This window comes from Styela clava, chromosome 2, assembly GCF_964204865.1.
Source record: "Styela clava chromosome 2, kaStyClav1.hap1.2, whole genome shotgun sequence".
Lineage (NCBI taxonomy): Eukaryota > Metazoa > Chordata > Ascidiacea > Stolidobranchia > Styelidae > Styela > Styela clava.
In genome coordinates this window covers 24,376,287-24,398,528 of record NC_135251.1, presented here as the reverse complement: position 1 = coordinate 24,398,528, position 22,242 = coordinate 24,376,287, and the positions used below count along the sequence as shown (strand labels likewise).

Genomic DNA, 22,242 nt, shown 5'->3' with positions numbered 1-22,242 from the left:
ACGCGGTCAACACAACGACAAGCGACGTGCATGGTTACCGATACCATAAAAATAATACACGTGACTGGCATATCAGAATTGTGATGTAACAATGAGCTCAAGACAGTTCTTTCCGTGAATGAAATTTTATATTTCATTATTTTTAAATACCAGAGTTTAGAAGCTAAATTGAAACATTGGGAAAGCTGAAAATTCTTCCTTCTCCTCTTAGATTGCCCTTGCAGTGACGACCTTGTCGCGACCCATTTTTAAACCTTCCGCGACCCATGTTTGGGTCGCGACCCATACTTTAAGAACCACTGTCTTAGGAGGTCTAATTTAATTGCAGTAATAAAAAATTAGTGTAGGAATAGCTGTGATAGACAGACTAGGCTAAAATTCTTTACCTGTACCGGTACAGATTGTTGTATGCGATGAATCATAATGATGGTTTGAAACACATACCCCATTTTACAGGCGCCAACTCGCAAAAGCACTCTTAAAATAGCCCCGACAATTTTGCAATGGTAAAGAATTTTGCGGGGGTCAAAGATCGGGGAAAGGTCCATGAGTCTACCACGATGCAGCGGTATTTATTGTTGTTAAATGAGGAAAATACGATAAATCTACGTAACTCATTACGCACGTTGATTTTTTTTTGGTAAGCGCATTTACCAATCATTAATAATTTATTCAAATTCAGTTTTTATGCGCTCTTCCAAAAAAGGGCAAGAAAAATTTTGCTGAAAGCAATGATGTTGGATTTAAAATAGTTTATTAGCAAATATTGGAAAATTATTAATGTGAAATATAATGCAATGGTTAGAAAAGGAAGCCACCATAATTTGTGCCAGGTCCGGCTTCATTGGATATGATAAACTTGACTCCAGCTCTAACAGAGTGTTACGGCTCAGCTGCAGTCCAGGTTGTGTAAAGGACGTGTAAAGGTTACGGTGATGCTAGAAAAAATCAAAAACTTTAGGAATATCTGGTGAATTACGATGCAACAATGGGACTGTCTCCCATGAGTCACCACCGGTAGTCAACGTGGTAGAAAAGATGGTCAGAGCTAGTTACAATATTCAATCAATTGAACAAAGTCATTGCTCTAAAAAAACAATCCTGCAATGCTCAGAGCCGTAAATAAATTATTGCATAGATTAGCCTCATCAAAGCTTCCCACACTTAATGACGGTTCTTCTGTTCAAATACAAAACCTGGCTGGACCAGCAACCTGAAATAAAAAAGCGATGGCTTACCATGTTCTGATGTTTATTCATACCTGTGTTTTAGGTGTCAACTCTGCAGCTATATTATAAATGTCTACTGAAATTAAAGTATCTGGTGACATAGAGACTCGGCAACGTTTACATGGCTTGGATATATTGGTGGGAGAAATTCAAAGCATGAAAAATACTGGAAAGGTTTTTAAAAAACAAGAAAACAGCAACTTGTTTTTTTTAACTGATAAAGAGCACATCTTAGAGTCTTGCAAAAAAGAAAAAGAGAAACTTATTAAAACAAATCATTCTGCAACTCACAAAGCAAGCATATGATATTCTTGAATTTACATGGCAAATTTAATTGTTGATCCTATCTTAATGCTTAGACGTATTCAAGCACACCAGAGTTATATCAAGCCAATTTTAAATATCAATGCTAATAATTCTAAAGGCTCAGTAATGAAACCTCCGAATATTCTGGTATACCAACCAAAATCTATTCAAAACTGTCCAAAAGATTGTCTTACAGTTGCTGTAGAAAGATGCCTCCCGTTAGATAAGTTTGCTGTTTATCGTTTACGATATGAAGAGGCTGCCAGTGCTCCATGGATGGACAATTGCCAACTGTTAGTTGTACCAAGTACAGCAAGTAAAAATGTTGACCTGGATGAATCTGAAATTGTTTTGCTCGAAAAGTACCTTTCTTTACATGGAAAGATTCTTAGCTTTTCTTCGGAAGTTGCAAAATATTTTAAATTCCAAACTCGCGACATAGAACCTGTTGATAAATGCTGTTTCATAGATAAATTTAACAAACCATTTTCTGAAGCTCCCGTTTTAGAATTCTGCGGGCGAGTGTTTCAATCCTCTGATAGTTTTCAATCAGCGTCAAACAGTGTTGTATTATCTTCAAAATTTAATGATTCCCAACTGGATCCTGTTGCAATAATATCAGTTCGAAATGGTGGGAAAATATTGCATTGCTCGCTGCCTTTGTTGACATGCTGTGACTCAGGCAAGCATTGTTGTCAAGATTGCTCAGTGGATGAAAATAGCAAAGTTTTGTTGAATTACTTTTTCCGGGAGTTGGATATTGCAACTATGTCTGAATTGAACATGTCAATTCCAAAAGAGACACCGTGTGTTATCCTGAGTGAAAATCCTGATGAACTGTCTGCATTTTTTAAAGACTTGGATATTGTCCATCCTGAATCATGTGTCTTGAAAGGCACTTCAACAAGCCTAAAATTTATGCAAGTCCAAGGTTTTACGAGTGAATTGATGCAGTCATTGGTATCAAGTAATACCACAAACCCATTCGTACCTGTCCTTCATTGTCCGAATCCTGAATCGGCATCAAATTCAATAAATTTTGATTGGATAAAATTCCAACAGAATTTGAAAACAAAAAGATTTGCAAAAACCATTATTTACTCAGATGTTGTCACTTCTACAATGGACATTGTAGAACCTTTTACAGGGAAGATGTTACATAAAAATGACATTACTGTGACTTGTATTTCTAAACAGCAAACTCAAGGTAAAGGGAGGGGTGGTAATAAGTGGTTAAGTCCAATTGGTACGGCCATGTTTTCCCATGTATTGTCAGTATCTAAATGGTCAAATTTGGGTCAACGTATGTCTGTTTTGCAACATTTGACAACTGTATCTGTTGTTCACGCGTTACGTTCAATTCCTGAGCTGGTCAATTTAGATCTACGGGTAAAATGGCCAAATGATATTTACATTGGAAGAGACATTAAAATTGGTGGTGTTTTGGTCAAGTCTACGATGTTCAATAACAATCTGATTACGACGATCGGTTGTGGAGTTAATGTCAGCAATGATTTTCCAACCAAGTGTATCAATGATGCTATAAGAATAGCAAATATTCCATATTCACCTTTAACATGCGAAGAAGTTTTAGCACGAACATTGTCATGTTTAGAGGATATGATAAACTCTTATCAGGTAAATGGGGCAGACGAATTCCTAAAATTATATTACAAATACTGGATACACAGCAATCAAGAAATTCAAATTTCTCACCCAAGCAACAAAGTTTTTACTAAAGGTGTGATAGTTGGGATTGACAGCAGTGGGTTTTTATGTGCCGATCTCCATGATGGCAAAAGAATTAGTCTTCAGCCAGACAGCAACAGTTTTGACATGACTAAAAATCTTATAGCTATGAAATCAACACATTGATCCTGCAGATGCTTTAATTAATTTCATATTTTATTACTTATTTATTACACTATGACTATGTACTGGAGCATATCAATAGTGAATGGCATCCGTGATTGGATGTGCTATTTTTCCTTAATGACTGAAAATATTTGCTTGTATTAAATATACCTCCGACACTCAGAGGTAGAAATAATGAACTGGCAGGGTTATCATTCTGTATTATTTTACGAACTATAAGGCGCACTCTCTCCGTTTTAACTAAAACCAATTGTGCGAATTATAACCAGTGCAGGTGGCGGTACCACTGTTTTGCGTTTTCTTTGAATAAAATGAAATAAAAAATATCATGTTTATTTTTTTAATGAGCTCTGTACCGTAACCCGAAACTTCAAAAACCGTTGCCTCTCATGTGTGGACAAAACCCCAATATGAGCTATTAACTGACGCTGCGACTAATGGTCAGTAAAATATAGCAAAGCAGCTGTTTTGACGATTATATTCTTTACGTATCAGGATTCATTGTGAGACAAGTGTAGACTAAATTATATTATAATCTAACAAGTATGAAATTCACAACTACTCGTTTAATGAACCTATAATTTAATTATAATTAAACAAATGGTAACAAAACGCGGAAAAGTTGATGCTAAGTGCAAAGGGTTCAATGGTGCCAAAAATATTCAAATGGAATTTCTTTGAGATGCAATGCAATGGGGAAATAAATTTATATTCTTTTTGAGAGATGTATCACTGCTTGATTTTTATTATAAAAAGTATCATCCGTTCGGTTTTCAACTTTCCAAAAAATATATGCGTCCCGCCAATGACTTACAACCCTTAAATTTGGCCTGCGAGCGACAAAAGTTTGCCGACCCCTGCTCTAAATTCATCCGTTGTCAAATTGACTGAGGAAAGCTGAAGCTGATTTGATAATCTCTGTGGTCGGTGTTCCCATACACAGATATAGGATTTCCACTCAAACTTGCCGAATATGCCAGTATGTTCCCCAGCTTTTCTCTTTAGGGGGGGTGTTTCAAAATTTAGGGGGGGGGGTAAATAATTTGCTATTAGAGATAAAACTAGGCTATTTGTATTCTTAAAAAATGGTATGTATTTAAGAAACGATGTACATGGGGGGGCCCCAAGTTGATTGACGGCGAGCCAAAATCCAGAGCAGAATGAAATTGTAGGGCCAGAAAAGGGGAGCGAGGAAAAGTGCGGGACGGCACGGCTGGGGTTCAGGGCGCGCTTAAGCGCCCTGAGAAAATTTTGAGAAATAGGCCCAAAATAGCCTAGCATATAAATCAATAATTATATTATTTAGCTGATAGAATTCTCGGGGAATAGATAACAAGCACGGCTTTCAACCGTACATATATACTACTACGTTTCAACAAGTAATTTGCAACTGATAGTGACTAATGAAGTTACTTGCTCATCTGACATTGTATGAATGGCTACTTATGGCTTGTTTTGTTACACATTTCTAGTTTTTTTGAACATGTTTGTTTGACTTTTGTATGAATTAAATTTTGAAATACGCTCGTCAACTGATCATAATGTTGTGTTCCTTCAGAACTGAAATATTTTGTAAGGAGACAAATCGCTGAAGTTTGATTCTTTTCAATAAAGAAATAAAAACGCTGTCATTCATCTAAAAAACGTCTGTTTTCAGTTCCTAGTTTTCGTTTTGTGACATCTGACTTCTTAATATATGGCTGACATCTAAAATACTGCAGTGTGTAATCATAATACCCATACCTATACATAAGATACCGGAATAATTCAATTGTTACGAAATAAACGTGCTTAAACTGTGATAATGATGTAACAATAGACGGTATCTAAAACTCAAAAGGTATCACATGAAGGGTTAAACTATTTCACTCAAGTTCGGCGGGCCATTTTAAATCGTCACGCGGGCCGTAATTGGCCCGCAAACTGCGGTTTAGAACCCCTCAGTGTGGAATCGCACCTCAAAATTAGGGGGGGTGTTTGAAATTTTAGGGGGGTGTTCACCCCCTATAGGGGGGGTGTAGGGAAATCACTGGTCGTAGCTGACTTGCAATGAACAATCCACACCGGATGCCATTTTCCAGTTAAGACTAAAACAAAAGTTTTAATGTTGTACCACCTATTGGAAAGTTCCTGTGTTATACAAGTGTATCAGAAATAAATACTATCAGAATGGATCGTAGGCCTAACTACAAAAGCAAAAGCAAACCAGAAATGCTAGTAAGTGCATGATAAAAACAACCGAGAGAAAATGAGATCAACAATACAAATAAATTTGAAAACTAAATAAATGTAAAATAATGAAATTAAATGAATAGAAATATGCAATTGCCCAAACCAATAACTACACGCTCAACATTTATATATTTTGCCTTTGTGCGATCAAATAGCCGCCTGATAAAAACATCTATATATATACATGGATTATTTAAATGACCTATTCTTTTGATGTTTCGGTTGATGGGTTTTGTATTTCCTCTTCTATGTGGCAAGCTTTTTTTGTTAAAGCGTCTTCGGTCTCTGTCGTGATCAATCCTATACATGCTAAAATCATTTGACCAACGCGACTTCCTACCCGATGTTTAGTGCTACTTCATCTTACATGACGTTATCGACATCGTTCTATGGGTGCCACAGCAGTTTATACTGTAGCTGCGGAAAAGTTTGTTTCGTAGACTCCTATATATTTATATATATATATATTTTTTGCCACCAGTTCCTATCTGAATATATTTGTATCTCCACCTTTTGTAAATAAATTGTACGATAATGATGATTATCTAGAGCTGTACAGCAAATTGTCATGTCAGGAAACTCAGTCAGCAATACAAATTTTTCTGTATCACTGCTGAGATGATCGTAAATGACAATATTTTTGATTATTCATGAAAATTGAATAACATATCGTCACGCTAATAACCGAATTGCGTAAGTCATTTTTAGCAATTTTGAGAAAAACGTAAAAAACTGTCTAATGATATTGTTATGCCATTGAGAGTCAATAATTTGCCATGGTTCAATTTTTTGATCGTAGCCGGATTTAAGTTAATTTGTATGACGCAGTTGAGTGACGTCATAATGGCGCACTGTGACTTAGGCAGAAATGTGTCTATGACTTGGGGACATACGCAATTTTGCAACTTTACTATATGCACCAGTCCTGAAAACTAAACATTCCAAAAACGAATGTAATTCTCAGTATCTACAATGTCTAATCCAGAAAATAGCTAATCAGTTTCAATTACATTATTTTTAAGTTTAAAAATATATATTTCATCGATATAACACGTTCTGCACACCCACCGAAATAAGACTAAGATTAAATATAAAGAATAAAACAGCAATGCACCCAATATAAAAGCCAACCAAGGTGAATTGGACTCGGACAGTGAATATCACAAGTGCACGTCCTCCTATACTGTAGTGTAAATTTAAATTAATACGCGCTAAGCTAAAATCCGAGATGCAAAAACTCGAAAATACTTCGCCGAGGTTATTTTGCCTTTGTGACGTCACAATAGTCCTGCGGTAATAATGATAATTCATTATGACGAAACAATTGCACAAATGTGCATGTCATACTAAATCTCCATTTTTATGGGTTTCGGAATTCTTAAAATAAAATCTGAGTTAACAGACAGGTGCGCAGCATTACATAAATACCTATTTTATAAAAAACTCAAAATCGCCAAAAATGACTTACGCAATTCGGTTATTAGCGTGACGATATTATACAAATGATTTCGAAATGTAGCGCAAACAGATTTGAACGAAGCACTTTTTTGAGCTCGTCATCCTTGTAGGCCTGTGGTAAACTGCAAAAATTCATCGCGCGGACAGCTCGAACTTTCGGCAGCCCTGTTTTTCACATTTACAACACCCTGATGTTGCCTCCCAAATGTTTCTAAGTTGCCTAATATTACCAGAACGAAGCACCTGACGAGATCTGTTTGGTAATCTAAAATATCATGTCGCGAAGGAATCCACTCAGTAGTTTCCATGGCGTTGTATTACATTGGCACGAAATCCTATTCCTCCTGACCCTATTAAGACATTGATAAGAAACAGAGAATTCCATCAAATAATCAATTTTATTTGAATTCGATCATGGTTATATGATAAACTTCATCAAAAGATGGATCTGCTTTTTTTTTTGCAATAATTTGACAATAAACAAATAAGCAACATAAAAGTATTGGACTTCCGATTGCAAATTTTCTGTGATCTGTTCTTGACTGGAAAAATCGTTTAGTCTTCGGATTTCTCCATTTCTTCATCTTGTTCAACTTCTTCGGCTAAAAGTAAAAGAAACAAATAAACGGGGGTAAAAGGAGATACGAGAATAAAAAAAAATCCAAAAATCTTTTCTGTCTTACTCAAGGCAGGGAGGTCTTCGGCGTCTTCGTTGAATTCAGGAAGCAAATCCAGGAGTTCATTCACGTCTTCTGAGTCCTGTATGGATATAAATTAGCGTTCACTTATGTACTGTGATTTATTATAGTTTAAACTAATCCGTGCTGTTTTTGTATAGTAAAAAATATTATATTTGATTAAATACATTTTGTAAATGAATGTATAATTTATTTATACCTCGACAGGCTCCATTTCTGGCATGTCTTCATCTCCACGGGCAATACGGCTGTTAAAAAAGTCATATGTGCCATGGTTATATTGAAAAATTTGAGAAATTTCACCACATAATAAAACTATTATTTACTAAGATATTTCACCAACTATATTCATTGGTATAAACTGGCCCATAAATATGGAATCTTGAAGTAGGCTAACGAGATTTTTTGATGCAGCGAATAATAGGCGAGGTTGCTCAATAACTCCAATGGTGGTAACACACACACATAAAAAAAATAAAAACGATAATTCGACACCACATTGCTTGATCAGTACGTATTTATTTGTCTTCAACACATACACAATGCATACCCCATATTGAAAAAATTGGCTTGTTTGAGCCTACTATAACAGTCCTACCTGTGAACGTTGTGCATATTGGTAGATGCAGCACGCATGCGGTTCACGAACGCCAACAGTCTGCGGTAGTGCGTCAGAAGTTTGATGTACTTGCCGTAACTAACAGTTCTGCATTTAGATTCGAGTGCATTGTAACTTCTAGCGAGTGCGATGTAACGTCTTCTCCAGTACGCGGCTTGTCGAACTTTAATATTGTAGGCTCTTCTACTCACGTATCGAGCGTCACTCTCCTCGAATGCAAAAATTGCAACAAGAACAAGGGCAATGACTAGCTTCATGTTGCAAACCTGTTGTGACATAAATAAAAAAAATGTCTATATACTCTGAACGAAGTATTAGATTAAACCGAATTAGATTAGATTCATACCTGTGGTTTATGTTTCCAAACAATGTGTAGTAAAGACAATATCTTCTCGAAGTGGATTGCTGTTGTCGGATTCCTCTATTTATACACTGCCATCTACTATTTTGCATTCATTAAGAACTTTCTATTAAAATCGAATTATTGTTATAAGCAATAGGACCATGACAGATTGTGCGCAATATGCAAACGAATGATCAGTTATTCAAAATTTCGAGTTGTTCTGTTGTTTGTAAATTATAAGGCTTTCCGGAAATATTCAAAGATCCACTGCTGATAATTTGATATCCAAAGATGGTCTACTTTTGAATTCCAATTTTTTAACGCTTTGATCTTCACAAAACTCTGTATGAATTGTTCGAGAGATTTCATTTGTATGAACAAAATTTTGTAACAGACCATTTGCGGTTATTTCCTGGTTTATTTCCTGAAGTTGGCAATCGCTCCGGCTCAGGCTACTAACTGTAAACTATTTCACAACCGATTTGATAATTTAAAAAAAGACGTGCATAAAGAAATATACACAATGCCGAAACCCACACATTTTTCATTAGTAAAGTTACAAAAACATTCCGATTTTTATATTAGTATCGAGATTCAGTGAAATGTGTGTATACTAGATTTTCAACGTAGACAATTATTTGAAAATGTTTGTTAATGAACTTCCAGAATCCATCTCCCTACATTGCGTGTCAAGTATTGAGATGGGTTTAGTATGGATCACTTCTCCGCAAGACAAATACTAAAATCCAATTTTTAGCGATGTGCAAAAACATGTCATATTTTGAAGATATAGCGGGTACAAAATTCACGGGTTCGCTTTTTAAAATAGCGTTCCTAAATATAAACAATAACTTTAAATCTAAAAAGAACAGTTGTAATATAAATAAAATAAGAGATTTGAAGCCACATCTGAGTTATATTTTTGCATTGAAATGTTCATGAAGCAACGCTTCCTGTTTGACGCAATTAATACCAGATGGCACGATGAGAGCAATCGTTTAGAATTTAAATTTTCTGTTCTTTGTGTATTAGGTTGTTTTGCATATTCTCGCTTTTGTTTTTGTCATTCAAATTGTAGAAAATTTCTGATTGAATTGTAATTTTACACCGTTAAATCCTGATTGTCCTGAGATAATTAATAAATGCACATTGCAGCAAGTAATTTTGATCTTACAGAGCGTAAATGTCCATATTTACCTACTTTTCTCTAGATCATAATTACGTTATAAGTAAATGTAAATACACTGAAAGTATAAAAATACAAAAAGTTTGCTAAATGAAAAATTTTTGATGCTCTTTTGAGAGTGTTTTGAAATCAGCGATTACAATCACATTTACATGTACAAGGCCATTATTTTCATTAAAAATATTCAACCACGTGAAGGTTCTGATAGTTAATTTTAGACTGGGGAGAAACTTTTATTTACTTCAACTACACTAAAACTCTTCAGAAGACATGATTTTTAATTCTGTTATTTCATTTACAACTTATTGTTGGAAACACAACTCAAAACTAAAAATTAACTCGCAAAAACCACGAAAACGAGACAATGAATGTTTCCTCGAGCACACCAATTGAAATTTGTCTAACCGCTCAGACAGATATTTAAGCTTGATTTTAAACATTGCCCCGTTTTCTTAGTTTTGCGTGTTATTTGTCAGTTTTCATTTTTGTTTCCAAAAATTGGTTAAAAATCATATAACTTAATTGTCATTATGACTTCGTAGGAGCTTTAGCTTAGTTGCAATATTAGTTACCGTAGTTACGAAAAAGCTGCGATAGACAAGTCTAAAATTCAGCTACCAATACCTAGGGTTACCATATTTTTCTCGAAAGACAACGACCCCTTAGCTGTGTTTTCATAACTTCACATTTTCCGATTTTACTACATAGGCCTACATTCCTACATTTAAAGCTATCTCGGCTGTGTTTATTGACCATATTGTTATCGGAATTTCATGCGCATATTCTCTGTCCAAATATCGGGTTCAGTTCGAAAAATAGGAAGGAATTGACGTTAACGATACCGGTACAAATAATTCGAATTTAGACTAATTAGTATTGGTTTTACATGCGATACGTCTGCCATCAATGGGAATCAGCAGAAAACGAACGCATTCATCTTCAGTAAGTAGGCTAGCGCTGCGCTACACAGAAACAACAGTAACGAGAACATGTTTGTGTATTATGCTGGAAAAGCGGGACTTTTGGCTGACTTATCGGGACGGCGGGACAAAACGCTGAAAAGCGGGACGTATGGTAAGCCTACCAATACCTTAAATTAAGCGACACGTGGTTAAATATTTTTTTTATTAATATTTGACGTTTTTTATCATTTAACCAGTTTGTAAGCGCTAACTCACTAAAACAATTCCATAATAAGCATGAAAACATTCGTAAGGCTAAAGTATAGAGAGAATTTGCCTAGGGTCAAAGGTCGGGGAAACAACAATGCTGACAAACCATGCGTCTGAGCGGAAGAATGTCTGAGCGGCAGTTCAAATTACAATTGTTGACTTACTGCTGATTTCCTTTTTTACAGATATAAACAAAGAAAGGCCTGGGAGTGGGCACCATCCATTGAATGTCGGTGTAAACCATAACTTTATAATTCATTTTGAACTTTCAACTTTATATTACTTCAAACCTGAAATATACTCATCGCTCTGCAAGCGATTGATGGGAATTTGAATTACATGGACTGCTTTTGCATCGTTGCACATGTTGGCAACCTGTTTTGCAGTTTTGCAGTTTTTACTCGACTTATTGGTAAAAACAGCGCCGAAATATTGGGAGCTGATCACAATCTTCTCATCAGTGTTTCGAAATCCATGGTCACGTCAATCAGTAAATTATGTCTAACGTCAACTACTAGCATGTCATAGTTACTAATTAGCAGCGCAGTTGTTTGTACTCCGCGTACATTCTGATTTTAGTTTGGGTTTGGCATAAAATGTACTATACACCATTTAAGCTGTATTTAAGTTTGTTTATTTTGCTATTTGTTGGACAAGAAAGGTATGTATGGGGCGTTTTGTTATTATGTTGTTGTTGATCTTCTTGTTGGTATTTTCTTCTTGTTAATTGAAATATTCAGTGATTAAAGATTGTTGACTTTTATTTTCTTCTAAATTTTATATAAATCCAATAACGACTGATATTTCATCCTAAATTTTACTGTATATTATTTTTTTAATGGGAACCCCGTTATTGATCCGCAAAGTGTGACGACTCTCTTCCGTGTTGATTTTGCGAAATTGTGCTACGAGAAAGTTTTCCGATACCTGTTTTGTTAAGCTGAGGATAAGCTGCCGTTGATGTGAAATGTTTTGGCATTCGTGACTATATATTTGAGAATCATTCTCTTGTCTTAATAACACTTAATGTGTTTTTACCTAACACTTGCAATTTTGGGTTTGATTTTGTCGAGGATATCAGATATGAAATGCCCGGACTAACATGTGTCTGCAGATAATTACACGTGTATATCCACCTTATAAATACATATATATATATTCGCCTTCGCCATGCCTCGACGACCCCCACCTCGAAAAAAAATTACAAAGAATCCAATCAATTATTAAATTTTTTAAGTCGATCTGGATTATAGGATAAACATCATCAAAAGATGGATCTGTTTATTTTGCACTAAATTAACAATAACCAAATGAGCAGCACATATACGAATCACAGTTTCAGTTGCAATTTTTCTGTCATCTATGCTTGCCTGGAAAAATCGATTAGTCTTCGGATTTCTCAATTTCTTCATCTTGTTCGACCTCTTCGGCTGAAAGTAAAATAAATAAATAAATAAGGGGTTTACGGCAATAAAATGAATTCTGAAAATATTTTCTGTCTTACTCAAGGCAGGGAGGTCGTCGACATCTTCGTTGAATTCAGGAAGCAAATTCAGGAGTTCATTCATGTCTTCTGAGTCCTGTATATAGATGTATATAAGTTACCCATCACTCGTGTATTGTGATTTATAATATTTGACCTTCACCCTTCGCGTACAAATAAAACATTATTATATTTGAACGAATTTTGTAAATGATTCCATCAACATTTTACTAACTTATTCTATATAAATAGACTATACCTCAACAAGCTGCATTTCTGGCATGTCTTCGTCTCCACCGGCAATACGTCTGTTAAATTTTTTTAGAAATTTGCGAGAGATTTCATGATATAATAAAATTATTGATTCTTAGATTATTTACCAATTATTTTGTTGATGTGAATTAGCCCAGGAATGTGGAATCCTAAAGTATCGAGTACTTTTGGCGGAATGTATATATAAAGGACGAGAGATTTGAATAATTTATTTAAATAACTGATGATTCGGCATCACGTCTTTCATCGGTATAATATGTATTTATTCGACTTTGATTAATACAAACAAGAATCCAATATTGAAACAATTGGTCAATTTTAGACCTAGCAATCCTACCTGTGAGTGTTATGCATATTGTGAGATGCGACACGCATGCGATTCACGAACGCCACCAGTTTGCGGTATCCTGCAAGTAGTCTGTTGTACCGGGTGTAACTCACAGTTCTGCATCTACTTGCGAGTGCATTGTAACTTCTAGCAAGTGCGCTGTAACGATTTCTCCAGTACGCGACTTGTCGAACTTGAATATTGTAGGCTCCTCTACTTACGTATCGTGCGTCACTCTCCTCGAATGCAAAAATTGCAACAAGAACAAGGGCAATAACCAGCTTCATTTTGCAAACCTGTTGTGATATAAATAAAATTAATGGCCATGTATAATTTCTCTTGGACGACGTCAATGTTTGACTAATACCAATAAACTAAATTGTATTTAGATTAACGCGAAGAAACTTGATCAAAGCATCATCTAGTGATTGATCTAGTTTGATGCTTGATCTAGTTGATGCATCACAAAAGTGAAATTGAACCGATGTAATCGAAGAGATAATTGTCGAAAAATCTTCACGTGTCTTTTCTGTTTAATGTGGTCTGTCTGTGTTAAGCCTGAAATGTTGTTTTTTCCACTAGTTGAAAATATAGAACATACCACGCAACACACAAACATAGTGAACATTTATTATCTGGGTTTATTTACTGTCAAGTTGGCCTACAGCAAATGACGACTGGCAATATTTACTGTAACACGAATGTAATTCAACATGCTAACGAAATATTTTGTTAATATACATACCTGTATCTTTATGTTTCAAAACTACGTGTAGTAAAGGCAATATCTTCTCGAAGTGGATTGCTGTTGTCGCATTCCACTATTTATACACTACAATCCACTATTTTGCATCATTTGGGGAATTGTTTGGCATTATTGTTTATCGCCAATAAGACAATAGCACATTGTGGGGAATGTGCAAGTGAATGATTCGTTTTTCAGAAGTCTTCCCTAGAATATTAAAAGATCTATAGCGGACAATTGGTCCATACTTTGATAGATAAAGGTTCTCTACTTTCGTATTCAAATTTTGTAACATATTTTATTTTACAAAATCATGTATGGGAATTGTTTGAGAACAAAAATTTGTATTGGTAATATTTCCCAACAGACCATTTGAGGTTAATTCCTGGTTCATAGCGAGGGTTGGCTTGCTAACCGAAAACCATTTTCTTAAAACCTACACGGAATACTTTTTAATATTGAGATCTAATGTATATATATATTTTTTCTAAACAATCTTCATACAAATTACACTAACATCAACAATTTTTCCAGTCATGATAATGTCGAGATTTAGTCAAATGTGTTCGTACGTTCAAAGTAGGTGGTTATATGTACATGCTTTCATTGCATTATATCCAAAGATCGGTTGTGTCATTCTCATTTTAAACTCCATAATACTGGAAATGTAGATTGCTAAATTACCATTTTAGATTTGGAAATAAGTAGGGCTGGGCATTTCGAATCGAATATTCGAATCGAATCGAAAATTATTCGAATCGGTTTAGAGCAAATTTTCGAATCGCCGCCATCTTGTTTCACTCTTTCTACCAATGGTCGAGGTAAATTTCTCAATTTTTTTTGATTGAAGCCATATTTTTTCAACACAATTCTGACATATGACTCTTTTCTGTATTGAGGTATTGATGAAAACGTGTTTTTTTATTGTCAGTGATGTATTCTATGTTTTCAGTAATTTATGTGTCTGGAGGACCTAAAATGATAAGAAAGTTACATACAATTTCATACCTTCCAAGTATTCGAGATTCGATTCGATTCGAAAAAATAATTCGATCAATTCTGAAATCATCAGGTATTCGAAAATGCCCAGCCCTAGAAATAAGCGATTGTTGTTAATTATTATACATTAGTCTCAGAGTCCCCAGCCGCACATTGCGTGTCAAGTACTGGGTTCATATCTACTATGAATCACTTCTCCACAAGGAAAATATTAGAAACCCAATATCGTTGTAAATTTACTTAATACTAAAAAAATGTCATATTTGGAAGCTATAGTGGGGTCAAGAAGGTACAAATATTATTGGGTTTAATATCGTTTTTCCGTCCATTTTCAACTGATTACAAATGGAGTTGCTAAAACCAAATACGAAGTTTTTTGTGCTGGAAGCAAGAATATTTTTCAGTATATTAGCTGCTGTCGTTCAAATTAACAAATCTATTATGTTGCATCGCCTTCAGAAATTTTCATAAAGCAAAGCTTCCTAGTTGCCTGACACGATTAATACCAGATGGCACGGTATGTGCAATTGTTTGAAATTTAAATTTTTTGTTTGTTGTGTGTTGGGTAATTTTGCATATTTCCGCTTGTGTTTTTATAATTCAAATCAAAACAAATTTATAATTGCAGGTATTTGCAGCGTAATTTTACATCCGAAAATTGAATTTGTCAATTCAATGCATATGAGACGGCGTAATTAAAAATAGAGTTTTTACAAACAATTGGTTTAAAGACACCAATTCAAACGCGCACAAACAGACATTTTGATAAGGGATGATAGGATGATAGTTATTGCATCAGTGATGCTGAGTTTTTTGTGTATGGTAATATAGTTGTCTGATGAGTGGTGCGCTTAGAATTACTTTTTAAAAACGATTGAAGTTTTCACTGAAATTTGAACTCAACAAGTGGTACAAATATTATACCAGTTTGTACAGAGCGTTGCTCTGAATTTAAATATAATAATGGAGCTGGCTTTAATAATAAGTTTATTTAAAAATAAAAATAATAAAACTTTCCGAGTTCATTTGAATATAGAATTTATTTATTCAACTTCCGTCATCGGAGATTATGCAAAATTACCGGTTCGCATTGTCATTGAAGATAAATTAAAATATTCAGGACAATGGAACTTTTATGGCATTTCCAGCGGTATTTAAATTCATCATATGTTTATCTGAATACCTGATATGAATGCCTATGATAAATACCACATTTGTATATGAATACAAAATTTAAGCAAATAGTATTTATTCGTAATTTACTAATTCTTATACCATATGCGATATGCAAAAAAATCTTGGCAATTTTACCTAGCCAATCATTCAGCAAATTGAGTTTATTTTCATAATGATAAAATTGAAATCAAAAGCCTGTGCTATTTTAATAAATTTTTTTGTGTATATTTGACACTTGTATGAGTATTATTAAAATATTTATTTATTTGAACATTCGCATAAATAACTGTTTGTATTATTAATTATGAATATATATATTACTTGTATGTATTTTTAATTTTTACACATTGTCAAAAAGTCACAAAAAAGTTAGTTGCAACCAATCATCGAAGCGCTAATAATTGTATGTAAAATTAAAACATCTTGAAACATCTTTCCAATGGAATTTGATGCATTTTGTTGGGAGCTAGAAGACAAGCTGCCAATATTTGGCTTAGAGCTCAAATAAGATACATCAGACATAAAAATAACACTTGCATACAGACCGATAATTAAGCGAAAGTAATATGATAAAATATACGGACATGAAGATCATCCGTGCCGGTACGGTTCGGCGTTCTAGCTTAGCATCAAAACCAAGTTTGCAGACAAGATTGGTAGACAAGCGTGATGAAGGCAGACAAGGTTGACGTTATAAAGTTTTTCTATACTCCATATTAAATTTCACATAAATTTAAATTAACCAGAAAAATTTCCTGCAAACACGCCCCATACGAAATTATAAAAAGTAATATACAGTATATCCTTACAGCGACTTCAACAATCTTCAAGCATAGAAATGTGGTCGATTGTTCCATTGTTTGCGGATAAAAGCGATTTTTCTCCAACAATAACGAAAAAAAAAACATTTCAGCCAAACGATACATTGGCCCAATAATTATGGACGCGCGAGAATCAAGAAAAGTTGTCTAGTGCGGGTCGTTGTCTACACACATCTGTAAATTTTAGTCAGAGTCTTTCTTTTTGCGTTATATCAAGGTAAATATACTTGTCTAATTCGCAATTGACTGTTAACCAAAACTTAACACATCCGCCAAATTACAAATTTGTTGGAATTTAGTACTTTTCCAGAATGCAGGATATATATATATATATCTTACGTGGTTATCATTGAAATATGTCTGGGATCTTTATATATATACATATATATATATACGATGCTGTTATTGGACACGTAGTGGACATAGCGCTCGTTTTACTATTATGTTGTTGTTGTTCTTATTGTTGTTCTTAGTGTCCTTGTTCTTTGACACGTTTTGAAGAAATCGCTTTTCTCTTCGAATACTGGACCAATTGCTTTGAAATTTTCAGTGGTTGAAGATAAAATTTTTCTCCAGAAGGCTATGACGTCATCAAAATTATTCCCGCTGGGTGGCGCTACGTGTCCATATATTTGAGCATAGCTCTCTTGTCTATATTTGTGACACCAATTATTTTGTAGTTCCTACTGTTCATTCTGTGTCGCCCTCCCCTTCACCCACAGTGACATGCGTCCTATCGATCTGGCTACAATGAACCCGTCTTCACACAGATTTTCAGACAAATAGTGATTTGATTTTATTAAATCTCAATTGGCACAGCCTCAAATTATAGAAACACATCTCGACAGAGCTACCTGCAATGCCGTATCGACACGCACGAATGCACAAGTGCTGGCCGAAATAGGACATTTGTCAGACAAAACCAACGCAAAACGTTTAAGATTCTGCCTTCATGAATGCAGGCGGTTAAATTCGTCAGATATTATTTCATAACTTGAAGTTGAATGAATGCCTTTGAGATGTAAATTATGAAAGATAACAATTAATAATATATTTTCGGGGTCAAATCATCACATTTACTTGGTCATATCATCTCGTTCTTCAATAAGCTCATCTACATACGGGTAGAGCTGATCAAGTGTAACGGTAGGTCCGAATCGATACCTGAAAAATAATGGGATATGTAACTGAATAGATAGTCTTACCATACGTCCCGATTTTAGCATGTTGTCCCGCCGTCCCGGCCGGTTGACCTAAATGTCCCGTCCATGCAGTATGACAACAATTTCTCATTTAATAATGATACAAACTTTTTTATAACTGAGGTAGCTGATTTACCACCGCTTTGCAACTCACTTCACTAGTTTAGATTATATTGCCATAGTTATGATATAAAGTATGAGCCATGCGTTAACACCCGACCGTACTGTCGCTGAATCATCAAAATGCCAAAAAAAAACAAGTTTTCTAAAGTGTGTTGAAAGGGGATTTCCATTATTGAAGGCAAAACCAATAGCGGATATTTTAATATGATTCACAGCTAATTTTGACGACCGTAATATACCCACAAAGGCATGGAAACAGATTAAACTATTACTAAGCCTCAGAATCGAGCCAAGGTTGGCTCGTCCCATCCGTACTGCCCCTTTATTTTGTCTCAGATATATGGTAAGCCTATGAATAGAGCAACTGAATTACTAAGTGTCAAAAGTCTTCGAGTGGAAGCGTAATCAACCTATTTTTTCAATTTTTTAGCTTCAGACATCGAATAACCGGTTCTGATTTGAAATCTCCAGTCATATGAATTACCTTGGTTTTCCGGTAGAGTCGATGAGAAACTTTCCGTAGTTCCATGTGACATCGCGAGCATCTATATCATCCCAATACATCAGTTGTCTATTACCGATGTTCTCTGTTACCGCGGGACAAGAAGCCTTGTTGCAATAGAAGAATTTATTAAGAAAATTTAGCATTGAATGCCATAGGTATACAGTTACCAAGAATTTTATGATTATCTAAGTATATCCACATGACTGCTTCAAGGTTTTGCGGAAAACAACCAAATATTAAATTATACCACTTTATCGTTTTTAACCTTCATTTAAGTCATATTTCTGTATCGGTGTCACGCCAAATGGTGATTATATTGAAAGGGAGTTTATCAGGTGCTGTATCAGATATAGGAAGGTCGCAGTTAGCTTACGAGAACGCACGCAGCGTATTGAAAATTGAACATAAACAAAGTAAAGTACCTTTAAGAATTTATAAAGTGAGTGCGCCGATACTCCGTTGACGTCGACTTTACCAAAGATGTTGTACAAGTTGTGTGGTGCCCAACTTTCCCCTGGACGAACAAACTCGTAACAATTCATCACTTCATCGGGCCTCCCTGGCTCTTGTTTTTTGAATTGGTTACAGGGGAACCCTAGACCAACTACTCCGGCTTCCTCATATTTCTGTTAAAAAAGGCCACTATTATTTAAACTATGTATGCGCTGTCGACTAGTCATTTTGACTAGACATATTTCATTTTGATTGATGTGCCATGTACACTAGCATATAAGTTAGCGTATCGACAATTTGTATATTTTGTACCAACCTCCGCCACTAATGTTTGAAAAGTTTGAAAAACACTCCCGCAAAGTTTTAAAATACCAAATTATCCAGTTGGGGTTAGGGTCAGCTATGATTAGAAAATTTGAATTTCCAGCTCAACCTGCATTCCTAACCCTGACTGGATAATTACTAACTTTCTTGTTTTGAGCGTTGGCAGGGGCTTTAGACAATAGATTTCTAAATTTTATGTAATAACTGGAATCACCACCGAATAGAATAGAAACGTTTCATTGCGATTTATGAATTTAAAAAATTATCCTTTCTGCGGTTCAAAACTGTTCGGCATCTGGTTGTTCTCATTTTTTCATTGCAATATAGCAGATTTTTTTTAAATTTTGCATGTAATGTACTAGTGGTATTTGGGGGTGGCTTGAATATTATGCATCTTGGAATGATTACTCAAAGGGTAAATATACTCACCGTGAGAAGTGCATTCATGCCGGGTAGCATGGTCGGTGTTAAACCTCAGAAGCATGCTGAGTTCATGATAACAGCAATCGATCCGTTGAACAGACCCAAATCCACTGCTTGATCATCCAATGTATTTACATTGTAAGAATAAACGGATTCCTTTGGAATATTTGATTGAGTTAGTTGAGTGTAAATATGTCATTTAAAAGCAAATGTTGCCGATTTGTATTTCTTATTAAGTTTTTTTATTAAAGTGGTTGTATGTACACACTTATAACAAAAGCATTGTTTGTCTGAACTTTCCGCTTTTGTTGCACCAAGAAAACATTTTCGTCGAATATACTGAGTTAGCGGCTAATTTTCGTTCATTCACAATGATATATTTTTTCAATATAATTTCCATGCAAAAATATTTCTCTAAAAAGTGTTACGTGTATTCACAACCAATAGGCTTTAGTCTTGTTAATTAGACTATTTTATACGAATGAAAAGATTTTATGACGATTCCTTCACATACCGTAACACTCCCATCACATTGTGACATCAGCTCAGGCGCCGCCAAGACCTGTAAGGCCTGAAGAAGCACCACGAACCCAATCTTCTGTTTCATCTTCTTCGAATACTTTGCTTTTACCAATAATTTCATTTATATATTCATGATTTACGCAGATACGAAAGAGAAGAACACCCCAGTCGGTAATGAGTGTGATCGCGTAAAGCGTCTTGTCGAGTGAGAAAGCCTCAAACTGACTTTTCCAATCACGAATAAGCTATGAGATGCAGACAATGTTACGTTCGCGCTCTAAATACATCAGGCTCGCATAATGACAATGCAAAAGACGGTGTTTACATAGACCCCTTGTTTTGCTATTTATATTCCAAAGTAACACAACATTTGTATATTCCCACACGTTTCGTAACAGGTCATAAAGATAAGGCTGTATTGCCGATGTAGCGAACGCAACCTTCATCGACGATGAAATTATTTCTGTGGAAGATATAGCTAGAAAACGCTTGAATAAACATCCAAATACAGGCGTTCGTACATTACTGCAGTCAAAGTACTGTACTTCATTGCACAATATTCCAATAACGTATTTGAGCGCCCAAACTACATTTAGTTCCAATGGTGACCGTACATTTGAACCCATGGGTATATCCACGGGTTCAATCTATATGCGGGTGCTAAAACCCATGGGTTAGGGTTAGTATGGGTTTAACTATCCGTGAAACAAAAAAAATTCCATAGGTGCAATAGCATAGGCCTACAGGTGCAATTGTCATGGGTTCAAATGTACGTGGGTTCAAATGTAATGGAACCAGTCCCAATATCTTGAAAAATTGCGGGTTGGTTCCTTGTTTCCTTTCAACTAATAACAAACCAATCAGGATATACAACCAATATTTCTACAATGTAAAATAATAGTATTTTTTACATCCATTTCAGCCTATATATATATCGGTTCTTTCGTTTGAGGGATTTTTATTAATAAACATAGCGCATAGGTTATTTGATGGGAAAGCGTTGAACACAAAAGTATAGATATTCATTATTTAACCAATTCGAAGTGCTCTTTTATTAAAGACTACAGTATTCAGAAAAGGCTGGCTCACGCCGAAGAAATGAGCCAGTTCGACAGAAGAGCAATAACAAATAAGCGGGTGTATTTATCTCTTCAAGGCCAGAGAATGTGGGTCACTTCACTAGTTCAGATAGAGAGAAAAATTGTTATGTCATGATTAGGGCTGGGAATTTCAGTGAAAACACTTTAACCGTAGCGTGACGTTTGACGTAATAATTTAAGCGTGTTACGTCACAATGGTTAGAAAGCAATTTCGCTTGATCTTACCCCGATATCGCTCAAAATTATTCACGATTCGAGATAGAACATGATTGCTCTTCTGCAAGAGTTATGCAGCGTTGTTCGGACACGTGGATGTATTTCAGAAAACTCGATTCTGTTATCAAACGTCATTTATGTGACAATGTTTTGTGACAGTGTTCGATGTACAAATTCTACTTCGAGATATAAAGAAAAACGGCATCATCTGCGCACTTGTTGGATGACATTGAATATACGATTCTGCAATAAAATTGTGGAAAATATATTTTGACCGAAAATCGATTCTGCCTTTATTATTGTAAATTTTCAGAATAAGCAATCTTGGTACTTGGTTGTTTTTCACATTTATTGGTACCCACACAGTTAGTGATATTTTTTTGAATTAAATGCCGCAGGAGATAAATTTGCGATGACTCAATCATTTTTGA

At 35.1% G+C, this 22,242-nt stretch overlaps 4 protein-coding genes across 4 annotated transcripts; 1 reads left to right on the top strand and 3 right to left on the bottom strand.

Annotated features, from left to right (window-relative positions):
* The first annotated feature begins 914 nt into the window (after positions 1–914).
* Positions 915–3,745, top strand: LOC120336784 (biotin--protein ligase-like). Its single transcript, XM_039404546.2, has one exon. The coding sequence runs from the start codon at positions 1,551–1,553 to the stop codon at positions 3,408–3,410; it is 1,860 nt and encodes a 619-aa protein (XP_039260480.2). The 5' UTR covers positions 915–1,550; the 3' UTR covers positions 3,411–3,745.
* A 3,734-nt stretch (positions 3,746–7,479) lies between these two features.
* LOC120336841 (uncharacterized) lies at positions 7,480–8,917 on the bottom strand. The gene is made up of 5 exons (XM_039404616.2): positions 8,764–8,917; positions 8,397–8,683; positions 7,998–8,046; positions 7,784–7,859; positions 7,480–7,702 (listed from the first exon to the last, which is right to left on the bottom strand). Exons 2-5 carry the CDS (start codon positions 8,672–8,674, stop codon positions 7,656–7,658), a joined length of 450 nt encoding a protein of 149 aa, XP_039260550.2. The 5' UTR covers positions 8,675–8,683; positions 8,764–8,917; the 3' UTR covers positions 7,480–7,655.
* Positions 8,918–12,329: 3,412 nt separating this feature from the next.
* Positions 12,330–14,104, bottom strand: LOC120336842 (uncharacterized). Its single transcript, XM_039404617.2, has 5 exons — positions 13,948–14,104; positions 13,212–13,498; positions 12,861–12,909; positions 12,623–12,698; positions 12,330–12,548 (listed from the first exon to the last, which is right to left on the bottom strand). The coding sequence occupies exons 2-5, from the start codon at positions 13,487–13,489 to the stop codon at positions 12,502–12,504; spliced, it is 450 nt and encodes a 149-aa protein (XP_039260551.2). The 5' UTR covers positions 13,490–13,498; positions 13,948–14,104; the 3' UTR covers positions 12,330–12,501.
* Positions 14,105–17,445: 3,341 nt separating this feature from the next.
* On the bottom strand, positions 17,446–20,908 carry LOC120336843 (glutathione peroxidase 3-like). Its single transcript, XM_039404618.2, has 5 exons — positions 20,488–20,908; positions 19,980–20,129; positions 19,196–19,399; positions 18,753–18,877; positions 17,446–18,107 (listed from the first exon to the last, which is right to left on the bottom strand). The coding sequence occupies exons 2-5, from the start codon at positions 20,007–20,009 to the stop codon at positions 18,020–18,022; spliced, it is 447 nt and encodes a 148-aa protein (XP_039260552.2). The 5' UTR covers positions 20,010–20,129; positions 20,488–20,908; the 3' UTR covers positions 17,446–18,019.
* Positions 20,909–22,242: the final 1,334 nt, after the last annotated feature.

Bases quoted from the DNA above. Each gene is read 5' to 3' on its own strand.
- LOC120336784 (XM_039404546.2), top strand. From the start codon at position 1,551: ATGGCAAATTTAATTGTTGATCCTATCTTAATGCTTAGACGTATTCAA.
- LOC120336841 (XM_039404616.2), bottom strand. From the start codon at position 8,674: ATGAAGCTAGTCATTGCCCTTGTTCTTGTTGCAATTTTTGCATTCGAG. The intron at 7,860-7,997 runs GTATAAATAAAT...ATATCCATACAG, and splicing joins CAGAAATGGAGCCTGTCGAG to GACTCAGAAGACGTGAATGA. The intron at 7,703-7,783 runs GTAAGACAGAAA...TTTTACTTTTAG, and splicing joins CGAAGACCTCCCTGCCTTGA to CCGAAGAAGTTGAACAAGAT.
- LOC120336842 (XM_039404617.2), bottom strand. From the start codon at position 13,489: ATGAAGCTGGTTATTGCCCTTGTTCTTGTTGCAATTTTTGCATTCGAG. The intron at 12,910-13,211 runs GTAGGATTGCTA...AAAATTTAACAG, and splicing joins AATATGCATAACACTCACAG to ACGTATTGCCGGTGGAGACG. The intron at 12,699-12,860 runs GTATAGTCTATT...ATCTATATACAG, and splicing joins CAGAAATGCAGCTTGTTGAG to GACTCAGAAGACATGAATGA.
- LOC120336843 (XM_039404618.2), bottom strand. From the start codon at position 20,009: ATGCTACCCGGCATGAATGCACTTCTCACG. The intron at 19,400-19,979 runs GTGAGTATATTT...CTTTTTTAACAG, and splicing joins GCATGAATGCACTTCTCACG to AAATATGAGGAAGCCGGAGT. The intron at 18,878-19,195 runs GTACTTTACTTT...TATTGCAACAAG, and splicing joins CACTTTATAAATTCTTAAAG to GCTTCTTGTCCCGCGGTAAC.